Source organism: Bubalus bubalis, chromosome 6, assembly GCF_019923935.1.
Source record: "Bubalus bubalis isolate 160015118507 breed Murrah chromosome 6, NDDB_SH_1, whole genome shotgun sequence".
NCBI lineage: Eukaryota > Metazoa > Chordata > Mammalia > Artiodactyla > Bovidae > Bubalus > Bubalus bubalis.
In genome coordinates this window covers 14,048,985-14,073,204 of record NC_059162.1, presented here as the reverse complement: position 1 = coordinate 14,073,204, position 24,220 = coordinate 14,048,985, and the positions used below count along the sequence as shown (strand labels likewise).

The following is a 24,220-nucleotide window of genomic DNA, read 5'->3' as shown; positions in this document are numbered from 1 at the left end:
GGGTTTGATCCCTGGGTCAGGAAGATCGCTTGGAGGAGGGCATGGCAACCCGCTCCAGTATTCTTGCCTGGAGAATCCCATGGGCAGAGGAGCCTGTGGGGCTACAGTCCATAGGACTCCAAAGAGTCAGACACGACTGAGTGACTGAGCACACACGTGGCTCCTTCACTCAGAGCAGGCCCTACTGTGAGCAGAGGTTCGGCACACACAGTATGCTCTGGGGGGGCTTGGTGCTGCAGTCAGACTGATGTCCAATCTGCCATCCCGCTCACGAGGACTTATGCCCACCCCTCTCCAGAGCCCTCTTAGCCCAGTGTGGGCACCCTGTAGACAACAGAATGATGTGGGCAAGTGTGGAGGGGACTTCCTTGGTGGTGCAGTGGTTGCTTCCACTGCAGGGGGCATGAGTTTGATCCCTGGTAGAGGAAGATCCTGCGTGCTGAGCAGTGTGGCCAAAAAAAAAAAAAAAAAAAAAAAAGATGTTTAGGGCATCTTCGGGAAATAAAGATAGAGATCTTTTTTTTAAGTGTGGGTGGATCTGACTTTGAATCCCAACTCATCATTTATCAGTTGTAGGTCTTTGAACAAGTTATTTAACTTTCGGAAGACTCAGCTCCCTCATTTGTCCAATGTCAGTGATACAGTGGAGCCTACCAGATTATTCTTTATGTTAGAGTGCATGTCAGGTATAGATATGCAGAAAGTGCTCAGTACATGTTAGTTATAATAACCATAATAAATAATGGCCTTCATGGGTGCTGGTCACTTACCTATCGTCTCTCAGTTCTAATGCCTCCCTGCTACACTCTGCTCTGCGAGGCTCGGCCTGACTCTACAAACTATATTTTGCAGAGCATATTTTCCAGTGGGTTCTTATTAGGTTTTGCCAACAGGGAGGTTGGGTACAAGGAGAGAGGGGAGGACTTGCTTCTTCCATTTGCTTCCTTTCAATGTTGGTTCAGCACCAACTGGGCAGCATTACTTCCTCCAAGATCTGAATTCCACCTCCAGAGGGATCCCTTCCCTGAGATTCTAGCCTCTGACAACCCCAACCTCACCCACTTGTTCTCCCAAGCCAGGGGTGGGAACTTCCTTCTGCTGTTTGCTCCGTGTTACTTACTGTTCCCTTCTTGCTCTTCAGTCCTCCCACACCAGTAAAGCCAATCCCTTATGTTCAATACCTGTGAGGTTTCAGTTTTCCTAAGGGGAGTCCTGACATAACACTGTGGCTATGTATGGCAGCCTGTATCCGGTGCCCTGTGGATGATGTGGAGTTCAGAAAGGGTGTGATAAGGGGGCCTCAGAGGCCAAACATGGGGAAGGGGGTGGGGCAGATGCAGACGCAAGTCCCAGTAGAGTGCCATGGCAGCATGGTGCAAGCTGGGGGATAGGGAAGGGTCTAGACTGATCGGAAGTTGGACTTTATTTTAGGTTGGGACGGATCATGATGCTGGAAAGGCAAGTTGCAGCTAGAAATGGAAGGCTGACATGCCAGGGAAGATTTGAGATAAGCCTGGATGGAAGGACGAGGGAGGACAAATCACTTTCCTCTCAGCCCTGGAGGCATGGTGGGCGGTGGAAGGGGCTGGGTTTCCAGAAGCTGACTGTGTGGTCTTAGACAAGTCATTCTGCCTGTCAGATCACTGATGCCATCCTCTCTAAAGTGGATTTTCCATACACTTTGGAAACCGAAAGCTCTGCCAGCAGAAGAAATTATCGATGTTAGATAGTATTTCGATGTTAGATAGTATTCTGAGTAGCTCTGGGGGAGGGATTCACAGGAGGGAGGAGGATATTGTGAGGCTGGGAAAGAGAGGAGGTGAGAGTCCAACGGGGAAAAATGTGTGTGTGGAGGAGGACTCCAGGGCTGTGATGGTCCACACTCTGACAGGGAGGAGAGGCTGGCCGAGGGCAGGGGAAGGGATACAAAAGGAAGCCATGTTCGGGCATTACCGTGGTACGTGGGCAGGGCTGAGGAATGAGGGGGTGTGGGAACCCAGGCTGCCACCACCGGGAAGCCACTGTAAGTAAAGGCTGATCCGGTGGAGGTGGGTGGGGGAGGTGGCCCTAAAGACACCATAAGCAGAGGGCTGTGGGCCTCCCTTCAGGTGGGCCCAGAGTTGCTGGGAATCTCTGCTTCCTCGACCTCCCCCTGTTTTATATCTTCCCAGCCGGAAACATCGTGAGGTTATGAAAGCAAACTGCCAGTCCTAAATTCATGAAAACTGACTTCAGCCCAGCCTACAGCATGGAGGAAAAATGTTCTTGGAGAATATGTATGGGTCAGACCCTGAAGTACCCAACCAGGCTGGGAGAGGACAGAGCCAGGGACTTTACCCTTCCTGAGCCCAAGTTGGAGGAAGTCTCATTCCTTTCAAAGCAAACTGCTTGTTTTTCATGACATAAATTATGTATGTTCTTTAAGAAACATAAAGAGAAAATACAGATAAGCAAAAAGAAGGTATAAATCACACATAACCTCACCTCCCAGACGAATGTTTACGCTTCCAGATGCTTCTCTGGGTTTGTACATGTAAATGCAAAAAATCGCATTTATATTATGTGAAACCTCCTCTTGCCATTCTTCAGTGCATCACGGCCATCTTTCCATGGCACTAAATGAACGTCTGCAGCATCTTTTAAATGATATCACAGTTAGATGACAGCAAAAATCATTCGTATAGTGCTCTATAGCTTACAAAGCACTTGGCATCCATTATCTTATTTCAGCCCTTGGCCTTCCTAAGGGAGATCTCTCCCTTATGTAATTATGCTTCCAAAAGGGGCCACCTCTGCCTCCTTGGCACCTGGGCCTCCCCCTCCCCCTGCTCCCCAGAAGTTTCTCTATAGCCCTACCTGTATCCTTCCTGCTTTGGGCAGGAGTCAATTTCCAGTTGCCATCTGTGGAGATGCATGCTGGCTAGACCCCTCTATCTCTCTGTCTTTCTGCCTGACCCAGCTGTCAATCTCTGTCCTTCTGGTCACCCTCTCTCCTTTCTCTGCCCCTCAGAGAAGAAGGGACCTCTGTCTCGTTCGCTTGAGAATCTTCCTGCATAGTCTCAGAATGTCTTCCCTGCCGCCACCCTGGTCACCCTTCCCTTTTCTCCCCCCCTGCACCGCTGCCCACTTCCCTCCTTCTGTCCAGTGCTGCTTGAGGACCAACTTGACCCCACCTGAGAGGGCGGGAACCCAGGTGGCCCCCTCTGCTCCCTCAGGATGTGACCCCCCCCTCACCTCCAGATACGACTAAACACCAAGTTTCCCTGTTGTTGCTTATGAGTGGGGAAGATGGGGGCAGACTCACAGAGAGCCGAAGGGTGGAGGGTCTGCGGAGCCTCCAGTGCTTGTGTGTGGAGAGGTTCTGACGCCTGTCTCCCTGTCGCCCGGGTCTCCTCTCCCACACCCCCTGCCTTGGCCTGGCTCTCTCCCCTCATTCCCTCCCCAGCACCCTCATCCTTTCCTGCTCCCCCTCTGCCCGACATCTGACCATGGCTCTGGGGTTTGAGAGCTGCAGCCACTGGGGATGGAGGTGGGGAGAGAGGCAGGAAGGAATTTTGTGCCCCCTTCTCTGTCCTAGGATTTCAGTTGACATCTTTATCCTGGGAGTACCTCCCTCTGCCCACCCCCACACTGACCACCCCCCCCCCCCACCGCCCCAGCCCAGCATCTCTCCTTTCTCCCCTCTGTAGCAGGACTGAAGATGGGAAGAGAAGCTCCTGGTCTGCTCAGTCCAAGACCATCCTGGGCAGGGGCCTCATCTCCTGGCTGTGGAGAAGGGCAGGTGCCCCTGAGTTTGGTGACCCAGATATCCGGGCTGGATAAGCACACCAGCCCTGAGCACACCCACTGGGAATGCCTGCCCATTGGCCCTCAGGCCTCCTTTCCACAGCAAGCACATCACAGCTCGCAGCTCTGTGGCCTCTTTGAAGTGCCTTCCTTCAGCCAGCATCAGGGGTGCCTGAGCACTTGATCTCAAACTCCTGCTGTTATGTCCCTGGGCTCACCAAGTGCCCTCCCTTCTGACTCCATCCCAGCCCAGCAGCCCGGATTCCCGATTCGGCATGCATTCAGTATCACTTCCCTTGTTCTCTGGGGACAGATAATACCACCCGAGTGTCCACTCACTGGTAGTGTCTTTAGCTGAGTGATCCAGAGGGGCTCCCGTTCATGGAAGGTGACCAGGAGAAGCCCCGGGTGTTCAAACCCTCTAACTCCCGGGCCAAGATCAAGAGTTGGCAGGAGGTGCCAGCACACTGCCCATCAGCCTTACAGGATGAGAGGACCCTCCCAAACTCCCCCTTCTGCCCTGGGGGTGGGTGCTGATGGCCCGAGGGGTTGTGCTTTGAAGCCTCTGGCTGTAAGCCTCTTGCTGTGGGGCAATGGCTGTGACTAACATCTCCCCTGTCCTTTGTCACAACTGAAGGTTGGAGAGGAAGACAGACAACCGCTGGACCAGGGGAGGGGCTTCCACAGCATTGCTGACACTAGGCTGAGCGGAAGCTTCAAGTTTCTACTCCAGATTTGCCCCCTGGCTGGGAAGCTAAGACCCGGTGCCCTGCCATCCAAGTTCCCAGGACTTGGAGGGAGCATCTGGTTTGGGGCTGGCCTGGGAGCAGGAGCAGGATGCTGACCCTCCTGTCCTCGAACCCTGCTCTTCCCCCTCTGTGGTGACGCCCAGCAGCCACCCTGGCTGCAGTCTACTGCTCTATGTCCAGAGCCTAGAGGAAGAGGAACTGTAACCCAACTTGTCCTGCCCCCACCTAGGCCTGATCCAGTGGCACGGCCCTCCTGACCCTCGGCCACTTGATCTCAGACCTCCTAGCCCAGGCCTCTGGGTCCCTCACTGTAGAAGGCGCCTATCTCCTACCCCATGAAGATGCATCAGTCGATCCTGAGCTTGGAGCAGGTGGAACACGAGACCCAGAGCCTCCAGCATCCCTTTGCTCAAGTGAGGGACTTTTCACGAGGACATAAGAACAGTTCCAAAGGGGTAGGTGGTAAACATGGGATTCTTTTCCAGATATTTATTTATTTATTTGAGGGCTTCCCTGGTGGCTCAGATGGTAAGGCGTCTGTCGGCAATGCAGGAGACCCGGGTTTGATCCCTGGGTTGGGAAGATCCCCTGGAGAAGGAAATGGCAGCCCACTCCAGTACTCTTGCCTGGAAAACCCCATGGACGGAGGAGCCTGGTAGGCTACAGTCCATGGGGTCGCAAAGAGTCGGACTCGACGGAGCGACTTCACCTTCACTTATTTGCCTGTGTTAGGTCTTAGTTGCGGCCTGCCGGATCTGTCACTGCAGAGCACAGGCTCTCCTGTTGCAACACTTGGGGTTAGTTACTCCACGGCATGTGGGATCTCCGTTCCTGGACCAGGGACTGAACCCGCACCCCCTGCATTGCAAGGCAGATTCTTAACCCCTAGACCACCAGGGAGGTCCCAAACATTTCATTCTTTTATGCTAATCTATCTCCACTCCATTCTCTTCCCTTCCCAGCCAGTGGCAGGTGATTTTTACTGAAGTTCTGTCTGAGTCTGGGGGAGAGGAGAAAATCAAGGGTGTCTCTGGACACTTTTAGTTGCTGCATTCATCTTTCTGCTTCTGCGGCATGCGTCTTCACTCTCCCTCGCCAAGTCAGCCTATTGTCTGTCTCTAGCTGTCTCCGAGAGAGGAGACACTTCCTCCCCCGCAAAGCTTCTCTGTATAGTTGGGAAGTCCCTTCTGAAATCTAACTGCCATCTTTCTTGCTACCTTATTACATCCAGTTTTTTTTTTTTAAATTTTATTGGAGTCTAGTTATTTACAATATACATCCATTTCCTTCCTAGGGTACAGATGGCAGTAGAGTTTGTCTTCCAGTATCCCCTGCATCCTTCTCCCAAACATTCTTTTGGGTCAGTCACCAGCTACTTATCTTTGGAGGTAAAGCACAGACACTTTTTTTCTGAAGCCCTCTTTTCTTCAGTTCCCAATCCCTTCTTTAAACCCCTCCCCATTCAGATGGCCAGCACTTCCTGAGCAGGCCACGCTCCGTCCTGTGGAGGTGAGGGGACTCCGGTAGTGGGGAGAGAGCTGGACGCCAGTGCTGCCCTCTCTGGGCCTGTGCAAGTGCGGGGTAACCGGTGTGATCTGTGTAGGTGTGCAGGTCTCGGATCCAGCATTCTTGTGTGGAGTCTCTCCTACCTTGTACTCGATAGTGGCCTCTCTGAGACCAGCATCTCAGGGGAGGAGAGAACAACCTTCCCCCCTCTTTTCTTCCTAAGCTGTAATTCTGCCAGCAACCATTAGGGGTCACTGTTGCCTTAGTCACCAATAACAGGCCGGGCAGGGGTGTGGTGGGATGAGAGGTCCTTGCTGCCCATGTCAGGATGGTGGTGCGCGTGAGTTGTGGTTGTTATATAGAGATGGCCTTGCACAAACTCATACCCACTCCAGTCATGCCTTAAGGAGCTGTGGTTTGCAGGACAGCTGCTGGAGTGAGCAAGCGCTTAGAAGTATAAATCTCCCTAGACCTGCTGTGTGTGTAGCATGGGAGCTCTGGCCCCAGGGACCCGGATGCAGGAAACACTGGTACAGGATTCTAAAAAGCCTTGAGTCAGGCCCAGTCCCTTTTGCTGCCACTCCCTTCAGCAAGGTTTTAAGTCATTCATCTGCAACTCCTCCCCTTCAGATGCCCTGATGGCACTGGCATAAGAGCCTGGAAACCAACTCCCAAGTGTTCCTTTAACATGCCTCCAGGGTGTCTCTGCTCATGGGATGGCATAACAGTAGGGCGCCAGACACATAGACTCTGCTCTGACGTGTTCCCTGCCCTGGCAGGGGGGCATCCAGCCGGGACTGGTAATGTCATCAAGACCCCTCCTCCCCCATCCCACATTCTGCCCGCCTCACGTCTGTCCTGGGAGACCCCAGGAAATGTCTATCCAGTGGAAACAGCGAGAGATGACCTAAAGATGAGGTGTGGGGGACGGGTTGGTGAGGCTGGGAGGCCGGATACAAAGGTTCCCCTGCCGGGCTCAACCACTTCTGGCCGCCTGAGCCGCAGATAATAGCAGGATTGTCCTGCTTCACTGCCATGGCAACCCTGGCTGCTCAGGTCCTCATGGAGGTGGTGTTTGACAGCAGTGTATTTATCCTGTGTCACCGCCTCAGGGTCACCACCTCAAGTCCCCAAGGAGGGAGGGAGGAAGTTCATCCAGTGTTAAGACCATATAGATGGAGAGATAATGGGCTGCCCGGGACCAGGGTACAGACAGACCTCGGCCTTTATTGTGCCTTCTCCAGTCTTCCCATGAGAGGCGGGGGTGGGGGCAGGAGTCAGGGCAGGGAGGAAGCAAGGCTCTTAAGGCCTTAATAATCCCAGGGCAGGAGCGGGGTGGAGGGGAAGGGCCTGGGAGAAGGGGTGCATCTGCACCGAGGGAAGGCCCTGGAGAAGAGGAAGGGGGAGCACCAAGCTTGGGGTCCCTGGGTGAGGCAAAGGAGAGGAAGGGGAGAGGCAGGCCCCGAGGCCAGGCTGGGGAGCCACTCAGCCAGGTCCCTGCGTTGTCCCCACATGCGCTATGGCGTGGAGCAGGGGAGGCGGCGAGACACAGCGGTACCAAGAGCAGCCATCTGGACGCTCAGCCCCAGCATCCCAAACTCGGGCAGAGAGGCTTCCAGGCCCGAGTCTGGTGGCTCATCTGGTTTCTAGCGTGTTGATGGCCCTGGATGTCCACAGGAGCTCCAAAATCGCCGGTGGGGTCCCCAGACCCTGCCTTCAGAGCAGATCGGCCTCTCTTTCTAGTCTGAGTAGGCTCTCTCACTCAGAGCGTCTTGTCCACTGTCTAATCTCCACTCCCGCTGTGGCCTTGTTTACTTTCTCATGGAGAACTCAGATTCCTGAGAAAATCTTTCCTACCACGACTCAGCTGTGTTCTCCCTGTCACCCCCCAGCCTGTCCCGCTCTGCTCTGTCTCCTTCGGCTGTCTCAGCATGGGGCTGGGGTGTGAACGTCTCAGCCTCTCATGGCTGCAAAGCTCAGGTCCCTTCCTCTCTGTCCGTGGGAGGTCCTTTCCTCTCTGTCTGTGGGAGGCCAATCAGCCAGGGAATGGGGTGCCCCTCAATGTCCTGGACCCCCATTCTGGGGGCTGAAGTCTGAGGAGGCCTCTTTTGGGGTTTGGGGGGAGTCAGGCTCTGCATCGGTGGGCAGCAGGGAGGCCCGGGCTCCCCGGCATTCTGGGCTGTGATAGAAGGAGAGGAGGCGGAAGGAGGGCCTCAGCTCCTCCTGTATGCTGTCCAGGATGTGGGTAAAGGTGGGGCGCAGGCGCGGGTTCTGCTGCCAGCAGCGCTGCATCAGCTCCTGCCTGGTGGAGGCAGGGGGCAGTGTCAGAGGGGTGCACGCCTCCTGCCTCCTGCACTGAGAGGGCCAATGAGTGTGATGGAGGGGGTCATGGAGTGGGTCATGGGGGGAGTATGTCTGCTCAGGTCTGTGCTGTGCTTGGTTGCTCAGTCGTGTCCGACTCTTTGTGACCCTATGAACTGTAGCCCGCCAGGCTCCTCTGTCCATGGGATTCTCCAGTCAAGAATACTGGAGCGGGTTGCCATGCCCTTCTCCAGGGGATCTTCCCAATCCAGGGATCGAACCTAGGTCTCCTGCACTGCAGACGGATTCTTTACCGACTGAGCTCGGGTCACAGGGGAGTAAATGGGGGTTGCAGTGGGGATTTCGAGTTGGAGGGCTCAGAGCTGGGGATCAGTGTAAGTAGAAGCCTCAGAGACTCCCAGGGGTAGGGCAGATGTTGGCAGAGGGCAGGGCTGAGGCAGGGCTAAGCTGGGGTGACTCACAGCTGAACTGGACAGCTCTCCAGCTCTTCCAGGACTCCACCGTCCACAACGAACTTGAGCACCTGCTCATTGGATAGGCCCTGGTAGGGTTGTTCAGCCAGGGTCACGATCTCCCAGAGCACCACGCCAAAGGACCTGGGAGGACAGGGAGGAGGGCCTGAGCCCCGCATGCTTCATGCAGCTCAGCACACCCTAGGGGGTGCATCCCAGACCCTGCCTCCACACCCCTGAGCCCCCCGCTCCAGCCAGGCCCCACCAGACGTCAGAGTGGGTGGTGAAGATTCCATCTTTGAGGGACTCAGGGGCCATCCAGCGCACGGGCAGCAGCCCCTTCCCGCCCTTGCGGTAGTAGTCTGTCTCATACACATCTCGAGTCATCCCGAAGTCTGGAAAGGGAGGGTGGACGGGGTGTGGGGCAGCAGAGTCAGTCAGCAGCTCCTGCCCCAGGAGTACCTCTCCCAACCCCCTCCACCTCCACAGTTTCCAGGAATCCTGGACTGTAAGGGCTCCAAGGACCTCAGAGATCATCCCATCCAAATTCTGCTATCCTCAGATGGGGAGACGGAGATCCAGGTCAGGGGGCGATCAGGGACAGGCCTGGGTCTTCTCCTGCCTTGCTGGGGGAGTCTCTCTACCCACGCTGCCCCACCTGCCTGGCCCCCTCTGTACCCCCAATCTTGACAGTGAAGTCCTGGGACACCATGCAGTTCCGGGCCGCTAGGTCTCGATGCACAAACTTGTTGGCAGCAAGGTAGGCCATACCATCCGCAATCTCACCAGCCATCTGGATCATATCTCCCAGTGCTGGCTGTGGGAGCCCAGGATTGTTCTAGAACCAAGAGACGGGCTGGTGAAGCAGGAACTTGAGGCTGGCCTCCTGCACAAGGATTATGCCTTCAACTGCCCAAGTCCTTTCTAATTCCCCAGCTCCTCCACCCAGAAGCTTCCTGGTCCCCACCTCTGCCTCGGGCCGCAGAGATCGAAGATGGCTCTTGAGATCCCCTCGGGTCATTAACTCCATGATGACCAGAGTTGGCTGGCCCTGAGACACCACGCCCAGGAGACGTACCTGGCATGGAGAAAGAGCCTCGTTGCGGGTCTACTCAGCTCCCTTTGACCCACTTGGCCAAAACCTTGTTCTGCTGTGACCACAACCTGACTCAGACAACAACCCTCCTAACCCTAGCCATGACCATAACCCTCATCTTGACCTAACAATGACCTTGACCCCAACCCATGACCTTTTTAAAATAAAATATATTTATTTGGTTGCTGCTGGGTCTTAGTTGTGGCACATGGGATTTTTTTTTTTTTTTTTAAGTTGATGGTACACAGGATCTTTAGTTGTGGCATCTGGGATCTAGTTACTTGACTAGGGATCGAACCTGGGCCCCCTGCATTGACAGCATGGAATCTCAGCCACTGGACCACTAGGGAAGTCTCTGTAATCCATGACCTTAATTGTATCTATCATCTCAGTCTTCATGATTGGCTCAATTTGACCTTGATTCCAGTCACCCTCCTAATAATGCTCTGAACACTCAGATTTGACCTTCAACCATGACTGATCTCAGCCCTAGCCATGATCCTGTTATAGCCCTACTATGACTTTTAATCCAGTTAGGATCCTAACCACAGTCCCAGTCCTGGACTTGATGGTGCCCTGACGTCATCTCTGATCTTTCCCCTCTAACCACATGACCTTCATCCTAATTCTGACCTTGACATTGGACTTGACCCTTCCTTACCACATGGTGACACTTGAATGCCTTCATGACAGAGGCTTCCTTGAGGAACTCAATGCGTTCTCGTGGGCTGGCCAGCTCATTCACGGTCTTCAGGGCCACCGGCGTGGGCTCCTCTCCAACCTCCAGTCCTTGTGCCAGCCCCTCGTATACCATCCCGAAAGAGCCCTGGCCCAGTTCTCGGATTATGGAGATCTGCTCCCGAGGCACCTCCCACTCATCGGGGATGTACACTGAGAGGAAGTGGGGGGTCACAAGCAAAGACACTGCTCTCTGCCACACCTCCACCCACCCTCTTCCTTCTGAAGGGCTCGGGTTCCAAGGCTGCCTTCTCCGAGATGGCCTGGAAGTCTGTCTCTTCTCCCCTCCGGTCTCCCTTCCCCACACCACCTGTCCAGCCACCCCCAGACCTACTGTGAGAGGCGCTGAAGTATTCCGGATTCACAGAGGCATACAGGGTGCTGTTTCTGCAATGGGAGGTGAGGGGGGGTCAGCCTGGAAGGGTCCTCGGGCAGGAAGGAGCCATGTCAGAGGACAGGAAGAGGGGTATTCCAAGGAGGAAGGAAGTTACTGATCCTATCTTAGCTCTGGTCAGGGTGACCCCTGGGAAACCCCAAGGACTTCCCAAGCTAGTCTTGGTCCTAGTCCTGGGATCTGGGGTCTGACAGGCTGGGAATAGGGAGGACAAAAGTAGCGAGGCTCTGGTTTCCTCAGCTAGTCCTCAGAACCAGCTAATCAAAGTCCTGTCCTCAGTTCCCTGTCATATTTAGGTCCAGAGGGATCTGACATCAAGAAGTCCAGGACACATCCTGAGATTTCCTGCTTCTTTCTCTGCTATGATCAGACCAGTTTCATTAGCTCTCAGGAGGGCCTCGGCTGCCCGTCTGAGAGTGTGGTGATCAACAGTCCCAGGATGCCCAGACTGAGGGGTTTCCCAGAATATAGGACTGTTACTACTAAAATCGGGAAAGCCCCTGGCAAACATGGACAAGTTAGTCACCCTAACTAAAAAGCATGTCTCTTTTCTCCAGGTATGTCAGTGCCCCCAGGGGAAGAGTTACTGTTTCTAAGGAAGTCCTTTTTGCTGTCTCATCTATTACCATCTGATTGCACTGATGTTATGATGAGGGCTCAGAGAAGAAGGGTGTTGGGAATCAGTGGGACTCGTCATCACCTCTTCTTGCTGTAGAAGAAACCAAGGACAGCAAGAATGATGAGCAGCATGAGCCCCGCAGGGGTGACGGTGAGAAGGACGTGCAGCCCCCCAGAGTCTTCCTCCTCTGGTGGCCAGAAGACAGCAGAGGGTCAAAGATGGAGAAGTCAGAAAAAAGAAAAAACAATAGTAATTGTAAAAAGATGGTGAAGTCAGGGGGTCAAGGACACAGTGGGAGATGAGGATACGGGGCGGATGGGGTGGAAGGTGGAGGGGCCTGAGGTTTCCACAATGGGAGATGTGGGTGGGGGCCCAGGTGGGGCTGTTTGGGAATACAGGTCTGAGACAGAGGCCTGCATACCCGGGCCAGGGATGTAGAAAGCGACACTGTCTGTCCAGGAGCCGTTGCCAGCCAGTGAGGTTGCCCGAACTCTGGCAGAGTAGTTTCCAGGAGGCAGCAGGGCCAGGTGGACACCCCCAAATTTGGCATATCGCAGGCGGGACACACACAGCACTGTGGCTTCCTGAGGGCAGCACAGAATAGCTGGCTGGGAAGAGGATGGAGGGGCAGACCCGGGCTAGGTTAGGGTGTCTCCAGGGGTGCCTACCTCTCCCAGGCGGCGGTACTTGATTTCATACTTGAGAATGAGTCCGTTGGGGTCCAGTGGCTCAAGCCAGCGCAGGAGAACACTGCTCTTGCTGGCTGCCTCCCAGGCCACTTTTCCTGGGATACCATCAGCCTCTCCTGCAGGAGAGGCCATCAGGCAACCCGACTACAATTATTTCTTCTCGCCTTCATGTTCAAACGCAAGGGGGCTAAACTGGGAGGTTCAAGGAAACTCTGGGATTATGGGGACTGGCAGGAGTGAGCAAGGAGAGGCCCTGAGGTTGGAGGGGGCAGGGAGGTGGGTGGTTGTCAAACTGGCTAGTTAGAGCACTAATTAGATAGGGTCCTTGGGGTCGGTGTGTGGGCAGGGTAGAGCTGGGGGAGGGTCACCTACTGTGGGGCATGGTGCGCGCAAAGACGAAGGTGGCCGCGCTGCAGCCCACGGTGTGCGCCGCGTGGTTGCAGGCATGGATGTCGATCCGGTACTCTGTGAAGTGGCGCAGGCCACTCAGCACCGCTCGCTCCCGGGGCACTTTGTCCTCTTGGATCTTGAAATCCGAGCTGTTTCCCCCAAGCCGGAGGGCCTCGGCTGCCCGTCGGCTCCTCCCTGAGTCCCTAGAGAGGGTGCAAGTCAGAGCCATGGCCCCGCCTCGGGAACCGCGCTTCTCGGCCCCTGCTCCGTCCCCGCTCACCTTTGAGGGCTCTTATTGATGGATGTCACCTTCCAAGGGGATCTGGGAAGACCAGAGAGGGCCCTGTCAGGCTCGCCTGGAACGCGCCCCAGTGCTCTCTGCAGGGGCGCACCGCCTCCTAACCCACCCACAACCTCAGGCTCCGCCCACAACCCCTCCCCACCCCGCCCCTCTCCTCACAAACCCCGCCCATCAGCACCCTGGACTCCCGCCTGGCTTTCTCGCGCCGAGACGCACTTGGGAATGGTGATGGCGTTGTGTAGAAAGTTTTCAAACTTCTTCTGGAACGACGCCTCCTGTGCCTCCAGCGGTGGTAGGACCTGCCCAGGAGGTGGGTGCTGGCAAGGGCAGCAGCCAGGCTCCCTGTCGGCCTCGAGTTCCCCGTCTTCTCCGTCAAAGCGGGGGTCGTTGTTGCTGGTGGGCAGCCGCAAGCCTGGAGGGGCGACAGGCAAGGAAGTAGTTAGCCTGGCCGCGCCCGCAGCCCGAGACCCCAACCCCTCCGGCCCGCGCCTCCTCCCTGCGCACCGCGGTGGCAGTAGTCATTGAGGTAGAGGTCGCTGTCCTCTGCCAGACGTTGCCACAGCACCAGGTAGTAGGTGATGTTTCCGTTGCGCTGGGTCGGTGGCTTCCAGCGCACCAGCAGGTGGGAGGAGGAATTGGACGTGGAGATGACATCCTGGGGCACTGTGGGCGCTGAGGGTGGGAGGAGGGTACACCTGAGGGACTGCAGATCCCCCTTTTAAATACTGTCTGGTAATGGGCCCTTCTTTCTGAGGTCCGGCCTCCCAGCCTCTGTAGGCCAGGTGTTCAGTGACCCAGCTTCTCTATTTCCGGTGTTCTTCCGTTCTCAGTAGGGTCCAGGCATCTAGCTCCCACCCCCTCCAAAGGCTTCAGCCTACCTGCAGGTAAGGTTCGGAGGTAGACGATGGGGCTTTGGGCTCCTTGGTGGGGGCTGTCCTCCGCTGTGGTCAGTGTGATGGCCCGTACAAACACAGCATACTGTGTCCAGGGCTTGAGCGGGGCTAGGGTCACCCCCGGCTCCTGGGTGCGGCTGAGGGGCAGCTCCACATCCAGTAGGTTCCAGCTCTGGGCCCCACAGGCATCTGGACCTACGTACTCTGTGGCATTCTGGAATGGGCTGAACAAGCCATCCCTGGAGTTGAGGGGCGACTCATTTAGCCCTGCCCCCTCTTCTCGGAGCCACTCCAAGTCTGCCACTGTCCTTCTTCTCCCGGGGTGTGCAGGGGCATTCAGAAGCAGATGTGGGTCTGCCCTTTGGGGCAGGTGCCCTGTTGGCATGACTCACTCACTGAGTGGATCTGCTCAGAGCTGAAACTGAGCCATGATCCACAGTATATAGGGCTTCCCTGGTGGCTCAGACAGTAAGAATTCTCCTGCAGTGTGGGAGACCTGGGTTCCATCCCTGGGTTGGGAAGATCTCCTGGAGAAAGGAATGGCTATCCTCTCTAGTGTTGTTGCCTGGAGATTTCTATGGACAGAGAAACCTGGCAGGCTATAGTCCATGGGGTTGCAAAGAGTCAGACGTGACTGAGTGACTAACACACACACACATGCATGCATGCACGCACACACCCCACAGTATATATCTCTAAGGGAGCACAGCCATAGCCACACTGCAAGGCAGATGCCAGGGGAGTTTCCTGAAAAACCTTTAAGACTGTCTGCTCTTTGAGTCCAAAGACAGCCATGTATAGCCATGCAGAATGTGAGCTGCACAAGCCAGAGGGCGGTGGGTTTACATTGCGGTCCATGTTAGCACTCCTCAATATGTGGACCAGAAGATTCAGCATTACCTGGGAGATTGTTAGAAATGCAGATTTACAGGCCCTGCCCAGGACTAATGGAATCAGAATCTATGGGGGTGTGGCTCAGGAATCTGCTTTTAACAAACTGTCCAGTTCGTCATGCTAAAGTCCTTCATCTTCTACTGAGGCCTAGAAGAGCCTTGGCCCTGTGAGTAGATTTCTCTCCCCCACTCTGTGCGTGTGTGTGTACTAAGTTGCTCAGCTATGTTCTGACTCTGTGGCCCCATGGACTGTGGACTGTAGCCCACTAGGCTCCTCTGTCCATGGACTTTTCCAGGCAAGTGTCTCCTGTGTGGCAGGCGGATTCTTTACCACTGTGCCACCTGGGTTCCCTTAGGCCCTGTGCTAGTAAGCAACTAAGATCTCTCCATTTTAATTCACAGGAAATTAGTCCAATCCAGGTAGCTCCCATCTTCCATTTACCATAAAGGGTGACAGTACTCTTCACTCCATCTCTCTCTTCTAAAGATTTCTATTTTTTATTCTAGCAATGCTTTTGGAGAAGTCCTTCCTGTGGTCTGACCACTATCCATCCTGCTATGGTCGGTACATTCTCTCCAAAGAAAAGAGCAGTTGGTTCTTGGTTGTCCCTGCTACCGCCCTTCCTCAGGCTTTAATGAAATGCTGGCAAAGATGTGGATAAAACTGGCCAAATTAGTGGGTACTTCCCAAACCGCTGCTGGGGCAGGAGCATGTGGTCAGTACAAAACATTAGCATAGTGAATTGAGCTTTAATTATCCAAGTCTTCCCAGCAGGGCGCCTCTCCTGGGCATTCAGAAATCCTGACTGCCCTCTCTTCATCACTGGGTGAGATAAAACTGAGGCACGGAGGGATGAAGAAGGTGAGAGGAGAGCCAGACGTGAGCCCTACAAGGGAGTGAGACTCGGGGTTCTTGGCTTTCTGGCTTTCCACAGCCCCGCAGGGCTCTGCCCTCACCTACGTGTGGTCAACAAATTGGCCTGGTCAGGCTCTGACCCCCAACCCCGCTCTGGCCCCGCCCCGACCTAACCCACCCACTGACCCCGCCCCGCTCTGGCCCCACCCTCTGTAGCCCCGCCCCCGCCACTCACGACTCCTTGTAGTACACGATGAAGCTGAGTAGGTCGCGAGCCTCAAGCGGTTCATAGCGCTCCCATCGCAGCAAGATGCGATTGGCCTCCGTCACGTTGGACACAAAGCGCAGAGTGCGAGTCTGGCCTGGGTGGGGTAAAAGGCGAACACCTGCTTTTGACCACGTTGAGAGCACCTGCTTGAGCCGCCTACTCCCAAGCCCTCACCCTGACCCCGCTGCATCCTGCCCCTAACGTGGCCTCTGAAGAGAACTTATCCCATCGTTCCCTTCAAGCCTCCCCTCCACTCGGGAGCGTGTCTGGTGTGTTCTAGTGTGTGTGTGTGTGTGTGTGTGTGTGTGTGTGTGTGTCTGGGTATTCCTCGGGGTCCCCTCTCTCACTGCCAAGGTGCCAGGGCTCGGGGTGTCGGGCCTTACAGGCAGCGCGGTCTCCGTTGGTGCGGGGGTTGATCTCAGCCTTGTTTTGCCGTCCTTTAGTGCCAGTCACTTCCTCCAAGCGGTAGATGTGCTCCAAGCAGAGGCGTGGGTTGAAGGCGAAATATATCTTGCCCACAGGAATGGTAAGCCCTGCAGCCACCCAGGAACCCAGCTGCTGTAGGTTCTGGTTATCCAGCACGTACAAGGTGTAGTTCCTGGGGGAGGCCAGGGGACCTTGCTCTGCACGGCAGGTGGGGGCAAGGGATGAGGAAGGGCGTGTCTTATGGGCTCTTCCTGAAGGGTCTGCACTGGGGGCACAGGGAAGGAGGGGCACACAGCAGCCCACCCACACTGGTACACGTGGGGCATTAGTACACACCCACTCTGTGCCACTGACCAGGAGTGTGACGTCCAGCAAGGCACCCACATTCTGTGTTTTTCTCATCAGTGAAATGGGGCCAACAGTTTTTCCACCTTCCTCCTTCCTGCATCTCACATTAACTGAGCACCTGCTCTCTGCCAGGCTCTGTCCTGGCTTTGGGGACACAGGGAGGAGTGAGACTCAGCCTGGGGCTGTGCCTTTCCAGCTGGAGTGGGGACACCCTGGGAGGTACGCGAGAAACCACTTGGCTGGATGATAATTTAAAACATTATTTTGAAAAATCCTGGCTACATTAAGGGTAAGCTTCGACTGGTAGAGGTAGGAACGGGTTTCAAACCCAGGGAGTTTGCTCTGCAGCTAAGAGGATCAGATGACAATTATAGGCAATCCATATAGGGTGATATGTAAATACAGTTTTATGTAATTGTATATATTTTGTTTCAGGCACTGTTTTAAGTGCTTTATACATAACAGCTTCAGTAATATTCTCAACAGCCCTAAGAAATAAGTAGTGTTATGTTAACCCCATTTTACAGATGAGAAAGTTGAGGACCAGAGAAGTTAACCTACCCAGAGGCACATAGTTAGTAAGTAGCAGAGCTGGTTCCCGCACACTTGACTACAGTTTGGGGAATGTTGGGGAGGAGATATGATAGAGGAAACTATTTCTGATCCCTTACCCATCCACCATGGTGTCCCCCCGGATAAGTTTGAGATTCTTGAAAAAGCCTAGGGACACGAGGGCAAAGGAGTGCTTGATTTTGAGGAAGCCAGTGATGGTCTCTACCAGTCCCAGGCTTCGCTGCAGCTCCAGCTCCAGGTTATCTGGGGATGGGGAAGACAGGACTGGAGCCGGGGCAAGGAAAGTGATGGGTCCATTGTTGGGGAGCTGGCTGGGGGCCCAGGGAAGGGGACCCTCAGGGCAGGGACCCAGGATGATGGAAAGTGGTGCTTTAGCTGGGTCATTGTAAGGGGTGTGGCCAGGAGGAAGGGTGTGGCTCTGGAAGGCACTAACAGCCTTGACGGAGGTTGAGGATGAGGCTCCCTTCCACGTGGGTGCAGCCCACCAGATCCTGTGCTGCCTGGACAGAGTCGATGGTCTTGGTGCCCACTTTGCACTCTTTGGGGCACAGCCCCTCGCATTTGTGGCAGAATATGCTAGTAGGGGCAAGCAGAGGATGTGGCATGAGTCCTGGACCAGTGTGGGCCTCCTCACTGCTCCAAGGGTGCCCCCCACCCACCCGACACTCACCTGCTGTCATTACGGGTGAAGCCTGGAGGGCACTGGGCCAGACAACTACCCTGGTGGATGCCGAAGGTGGAGGCACGGCCAGGCACAGAGCGCAGGCTGGCACAGCGCTCTGCTGTGACGCAGCGCCAGGACTCATGCTGGTAGGTGCCTGGCGGGCAGGCCCGGTGGCAGGCGCCCTGGAAGTAGAGGTGGCGGCAGGCGACGCAGGCACGGGGGTCTTCCGGCCGGCTGCAGCCTCCCAGGCACTCGGCGTGGCAGCACTCGCCCCTGACCGTGCAGGCCAGCCCCTGGGGACAGGGGCACACTGCGGGCAGAGTGCTGCGTTAGACCTTACCTGCAGCTCCTTGGTCCTGCCCCGTCCTCTCCCCGAGGGCTAACACTCTTGGTCTGCACCCAGATCCGTCCAATTCAGATGACACTGCTTGCCAACTCCTCCCCAGATGGGGGCTCTTGAAGATACGGACCATGGCCACTCTCTGTGACTCCCCACCTCCCACAGTGCCTAGTCAGGGGTACTGGAACTCAGGACCAAGCAGTGACCTTGTCCATCAGGGCTCCTGCTCCCCAGCCTGCTGTCCTGTCTAGGCCTGGTGCCCAGATCATCGCTGGGCATGGGGCCAAGGTGAACCAGCCAGCTTCTCTTGAGGAGTGAGGACTAGGGCAAGGTGGACCTGGGAGTATGTGGGAGAAGGGGCCACCCCTGGTCATTCGATCCAGGCCTCTGCCCATCCCTCCTCCCTCTTCAGTCTCTGCCCTGGGTGGAAGGTAGCCCCAAGCAGATGTGGAGGGGTTGGGGCTGGGTGCCAGGAGCCTGGCTCCTTTGCACAGTGGCAGCTGGATGTGTCTGTGGGAGTGATGCGTGTGGCAGGGGTCAGCCAGGGCATGTTGACACTATACACGAGAGAGGACATGAAGCAGCTGTGTTTACAGCCAACAGGGAGACTTCAGGGTGGGGGCACAGCAGATATAGCAGGGATCTGGTTACTCTTCTGCCCTGATGCTGAGGCACTGGGGTGAAGAGAGCTGACCTCCAGGGGCTGCATGGAAGGAACCCCAGCTTGGGGACCCCAGATCTGCTTCCAACCTCTCAAGGTTCCTCTCCCTGCTCCACAACCTTCACCTCCTCCTCCAACCATCCCCGCCTTATTCCACCCCTCCTTTTCTCCACCCTTTCCTTCTGCTTCCCCTCCAGGCACCTTACCTCCTGAAAAAGGTCCCACATCACATATTTGTCCTCTCCTGTCCTGTTCTTCATCTGCCTCCTCCTCCTTTCTTCTTCCGCCCAGCTCCCAACCTCCCCACTTCAGTACTGCCAGCCTGTACTGGGGCCGTTTGCACCAGACACAGAACCAGTTACCATGGTCCAGGCACTGTTGCAATGTTTTACAGAGCAGTTCGCTCCTCGTCACAGTGCTACGATCATTTTACAAATGAGGAAATCGAGGCACCGAGAGGCCAAACGAACATCGCCACTAAGTAGTAAAGCTGAGATTCGAACCCAGGACAGTCGGCTTTGCTCTTGACCTCTGCCTCATTCTGCATCTTGTGCAGCTGCCTCGTATCCATTCACGCTACTCTTCTCCCCCGTATTCAACTTATACTTTCTTTTACTGTCTCCATGACTACCTGACACTGTCTTGTGCCTACCCCTTGACTACTTGATGCTGCGTCAGTTATTTAGCTTTTCTGAACCTCAGTTTCCTCATCTGCAAAATGGGAATAAAGACATAGGATGAATGAGAGTTAAATAGTGTCAGCAAAGTACTGACACATACCATCTTATGGGTGCCCAGTGCCGTCTGCCTCTGCCCTCCCTGCGCTCCCTGGCCCTATTCTGTGCCAGTGCCCACCTTTCTGGCAGTGACTGGAGGTCCAGCACCTGTAGTCGGTGTGCCCGCTGAAGGTGGTCCTGACACAGGGCTCACCAGTGGCGCCCAGCAGGCCTGGGCACACATCGGCACACTCCTCGCCCAGCTTGTTGCCCACAATGTGGTTGGCACCGGGTGAAGGCTGCAGCAGGCCCCAGTCAATGGTGGAGAGATGGCAGAGCTCCTGGTTCTTCTCCACACGCACAGCCCCACGCAGCACGGCCCCCAGCGCTGGCAGGCCCACATCCCGCATGTGTGGCATCTCGAAGATGACCAGCGCGTAGCCCAGGAAGAGTCGGGCACCGCGGATGACTGCCAGGTTGGGGAAGAGGTCACGCAAGCTCTCCAGGCCATAGACCCGGAAGAGCAGCAGGTAGTCGGTGACCTGGGTGAGGCGTGGGAAGCTGAGGCCACGGAAGTCCTCGCCGGTGGCTGTGAACATGAGCAGGATCTGCAGGTGGCCCTCCACCACGCTGCAGTTCTCCAGCCGCCGCAGCTCTGCCACCTCTGAGCGGATGTCCAGGCTGGGGCACACTGCGGGTACAAGCGGCGGGTAGCCATCAGTACAGCTTGGGCCAAGCACCCCATCCTGCCCTGGCAGCTGGGGAGGAGGGAACCACACTGGGAGAGGACATTAAGGCAGAGTCAGGCTCTGCTGTGGGTGTGGGGGGAACCTCCTCTCTGGGCCTCAGAGGCTTCATCCGCAGCTTACAGGATCCCCACCAGAGGAGCCCACCTGGGCAAAAGTGACCTTCCCTCCCAAACTCACGTCCCCTTCTCAGTTGACTGCAACTTCCTTCTTGCAGTCAGACTGCAAAGCGAAAGCCTCCATCATTCCTTTCCTTCTCTAACCCCCACACCCTGTGAGCTCCACCTTTAAAATATACCCAGAACCACCTTCACCGCTTTCACCATTGTCTTCTCCTGACTTTACAGTAATAGCTTCCTAAATGGTCTCCTCACTTCCGCCCTCTTCCCCTCTCCCTTCTATCCTCCACTCCACAGCCAGAGTGGAAACACACCACACAAGTTGGATCACACTCCTCTACCACTCACAGCACCCCAGCGGCCTCCATCTCACTGATGAAAAGCTGAAGTCCTTACCACAGCCTACATGGCCTCTGCACTTCTCCCACTTTATCCCCTTTTTCTCTTTTCTTCAGAGACACCGGCTGTCTTGTGGTTTCTCAAACAAGCCTGCCAAGCTCCTGCCTTGGGGTCTTTGCACCTTCTGTTCCCTCTGGCTAGAACACTCTTCCCTCTCCATGGCGCTTCACCTCTTTGAAGTCTTTGCTCAGATGTCACTTTCTCAGTGAGGACTTCTCTGATCACCCTATTACCTCCTACTCCCTTTCCTACTTAGTTTTCCTTCAAATGCTTAACACTGGCTAATATACAATTTACTTCTTTATTTTGTTTATTGTAAGCTTTAGAAGGGCAGGGATCATCATGTAATTCATTGCTGTGTCCTTGGTGCCTGATATGGTGCTTGGCACAAAATTGGTGCTCAGTAAATATTTGATGAAGGAATGAATGAATGAATTCTGCGACTGAGAAGCAATAGTCTGAGCTTCATATACTCCCCTTCTCTCCCAGGCCTAAGGAAGCTAGAACCTTGGTCCCAGCATCTGTTTACTCTCGAAGGATCATTCCATGGCTCCCCATTGTCAAAAGTTCAAGTTTAAATTCTTCAGCCTGACATTCCAGGACGTTGATAAACTGGGCCCCACTAGTACCTTAGAAAAGTTCCTTGGCCTGTTAACCCCTCAGTTCTTGTCCTGAAAGCCTCAGGTCAAGCCCCCCTTCCCTGACCCTCTGACCCTGAGTTAATCACGTCCCCTTCAGGCTCTGCTGCACTCAGTCCAGCACTCACACCAGAACACCTGGGGTATTGCCGCAACATTGCTTTCTATCTCTCTGTCACCACTTCCAAGGAGGGACTCTCCTGTGGTTGGGGCCCTTGTCAATCACCATGGTGCCCAGTTCAGGGCAGGAAGCACTGGGCACTCGGGGGTTGTGAGTTGAATCGGTGGCATCTGGACCCCAAGTCTATTCCTCCCTCAGGGAACTGGGTGTGTCTGGATTTTTCGGGCCCCAGGACCCTGGCCCCATTTTCCTTTCTTTCCCCAAGTCACCTAGAATGGTTCCCCTAATAGGTTGCTTACCTGGCTCCTGCACTCCCTTCTCCCAAGGATAGTTTCCATGGTCCTCACTCAGAAGATTCGGGTCTGAATCTTTTGGTTTGCTAGTCGAGTCCTGCTAACGTCTCCAGCGTCCACTCCCTCCACTCCTACCCAGTCCTCAAGCAACACAGCAGGCATCTTAGGTACCCAGGCCCATCCCCTGATGTTTTAAAGGGGGTGGGCAGGCTAGGCTGGCTCACTGGGGCTTACTTCATACCTTCTCCCTGTCGTCATTAATGGCCTCTGTGCTTAGCTCTAACAGCAACTGTGTGTGTCTGAGCACTTGCAGGCACACATGCACACACACAAAGAGAAAACACTTCTGGTCCCTCTAGGCAAAGGCCAATCAGGCTCTGCAGGCAGATGGGGGGTTCTTTCAGGAGCCCACATGCCACTTCCCATCATGCCCTGGCCTCTCTAGGGCTCCCCTGATGGGAGTCATTTGGAAAAACAAATCTACCGACCTTCACAGGTTAACCCCTGCCTGCCTCCCCTCCAGATACAGCCCTGTGCAGAGCTGCACTGGGAACCAGACATCTGGGTCCCCTGACCAAACACCTCCCTCCCCCACACCCCAGGGGCGTGCTCCTGTCCTGACAACTGTGCTCCTGGCTGGCATCTGCTATGCCCTGTCCTGGTGCAGCAGTGGAGGAGGGGAGGGGTGCAGGCGGTGGGGCTATGCCTTGCAGGCAGTGCCTCTGGGGACTCCGTACCCCAACCCATTCACGTCACCCCTCTGTCTCTACAGGAAGGGGAGACTCTGCTCTGCCCTGGAAGCCCCCAGTCTGAGGGCATCACATGACCCCTGAGGCACAGAGCACTGGATTCCTGAGCTCCCTCAGTCTGGAATGGAGACTGGAAGGGAGACTGAGATTTGGGGAGAAGAACATCTCTTACCCCTTCTGCCTCTGAATCTTCCACTCTCAGCATTTTTTCCTCTCTCTGCCAAGTCCCCAGTACCCCCAGGAGAGCCACTTCGTCTACGTGGTCCCATCCTCCAAAACTACACAGTGTTTAGCCTGGGGACTAATTTAAAGCAGCCCCCTAGCCCGATGGATAGGCCCTCAAAGTGGGGGACACAGGACAGGACCCAGAGGCAGGAGTTCAGGACACAGTCTAGCTTGCCCTTTCAGGTCTCTGAGCTTCAGTTTCCCGTCTGCACAGTGGGTTCAGTTACTTAATGGTGCCTAGTTCTCAGCTCCTTCCCATCCTGGCCCTCTTTCCCATTTAGCGGTTCTGGAAATGACCTCTAAGACTACCCCTCCCCCCACCTTGGTTCTCATTTGGGCTTTACTAGGATCACTGTTTCATAAGCAGAAATGGAGGGCATCTATCCATCCTTCTGTTTCAAGGTCCTTCTCATTCCCCAGGGAATGGAGAGGAAAACACCATTAATGTGGGAAACTGACTGCTTTCCCTGGTGGGAAGTCCTTCTGAGAGCTACCCCCAGTCTTCATGTCCCAGTAGGGAAATAGACGCGTTCTGGGTGGAAATTCAGTGTTTGGCTTCCCAGTCTGCTAGGAGGGAGATGGGGCTCCAGGAGACAGGGCTGGGGACTCACCCTCTCTCGTGTCCAGGCCAAATCCCAAGGAGAGGAGGATTGCAAGCAGGCAGGCTACCCATGGCCACAGACCGGGCAGTGCCATTGTCCTGGTCCTGTCTGTGCCCAGTCCTGGCTCCTCTCCAGATGGCTCCAGGGAGTAGAAGGGTCTGACGAGGCCTAAGGGACACAGAGACGCAGGCTTCAGAGGGAAAGGGAAGGGAAAGGGCAGAACCACAAAGAATCCTGCATAGAGATGGCAGGAGACAGAAACGAAGTAATGAGAGCCACAGAGACACAGACAGTGACAGGCCGCTGGAGCCAGAGACTCAGTGTGCACCCGGAGACAGAGAGACGAGGACGGAGATGCAGACAGCAACGGGGAGACTCAAGCTTCCAGGGGAAAAAAATCACACAGGGCGCTGAGCAAAAAACAGTGCCAGAGGCCTGGTCAACCCCGAGGGCGGGGGGGCAGAGGACAGCAGTTGGGGGTCCCGGGGCGCGCGGGACTCTCTGGGAAGAGACTCCCCGGATCTCTCCGGGCACGCTCGGTTCCCCAGCGCCAGCTGGCCGCGCTGCCGCGGTATCTTCCAGGGCGGCACGCAGGGGCCGCGCCCAGCTCCCGCTTCCCCGCCCCGGACCCAACGGATTGGTTTACTG

At 55.5% G+C, this 24,220-nt stretch overlaps 1 protein-coding gene and 1 long non-coding RNA gene across 3 annotated transcripts in view; one reads left to right on the top strand and one right to left on the bottom strand.

Moving 5' to 3' along the window:
* The window catches only part of LOC123333967, a 30,446-nt gene extending 20,351 nt beyond the window's left edge, over positions 1–10,095 (top strand). For both annotated transcript variants that reach the window (XR_006551594.2, XR_006551595.2), the window contains 2 exons: positions 4,424–4,990; positions 9,752–10,095. This is a non-coding gene — a long non-coding RNA (uncharacterized LOC123333967). The remainder of the gene's footprint in view (positions 1–4,423; positions 4,991–9,751) is intronic.
* On the bottom strand, positions 7,249–24,191 carry INSRR (insulin receptor related receptor). The gene is made up of 22 exons (XM_025287639.3): positions 23,582–24,191; positions 19,820–20,371; positions 17,970–18,273; positions 17,733–17,875; positions 17,398–17,542; positions 16,336–16,550; positions 15,920–16,046; positions 13,921–14,159; positions 13,547–13,714; positions 13,259–13,454; positions 13,022–13,063; positions 12,724–12,944; positions 12,331–12,467; positions 12,084–12,246; positions 11,744–11,849; positions 10,984–11,036; positions 10,573–10,802; positions 9,783–9,893; positions 9,494–9,653; positions 9,081–9,210; positions 8,825–8,959; positions 7,249–8,343 (listed from the first exon to the last, which is right to left on the bottom strand). The coding sequence occupies exons 1-22, from the start codon at positions 23,664–23,666 to the stop codon at positions 8,100–8,102; spliced, it is 3,906 nt and encodes a 1,301-aa protein (XP_025143424.2). The 5' UTR covers positions 23,667–24,191; the 3' UTR covers positions 7,249–8,099.
* Positions 24,192–24,220: the final 29 nt, after the last annotated feature.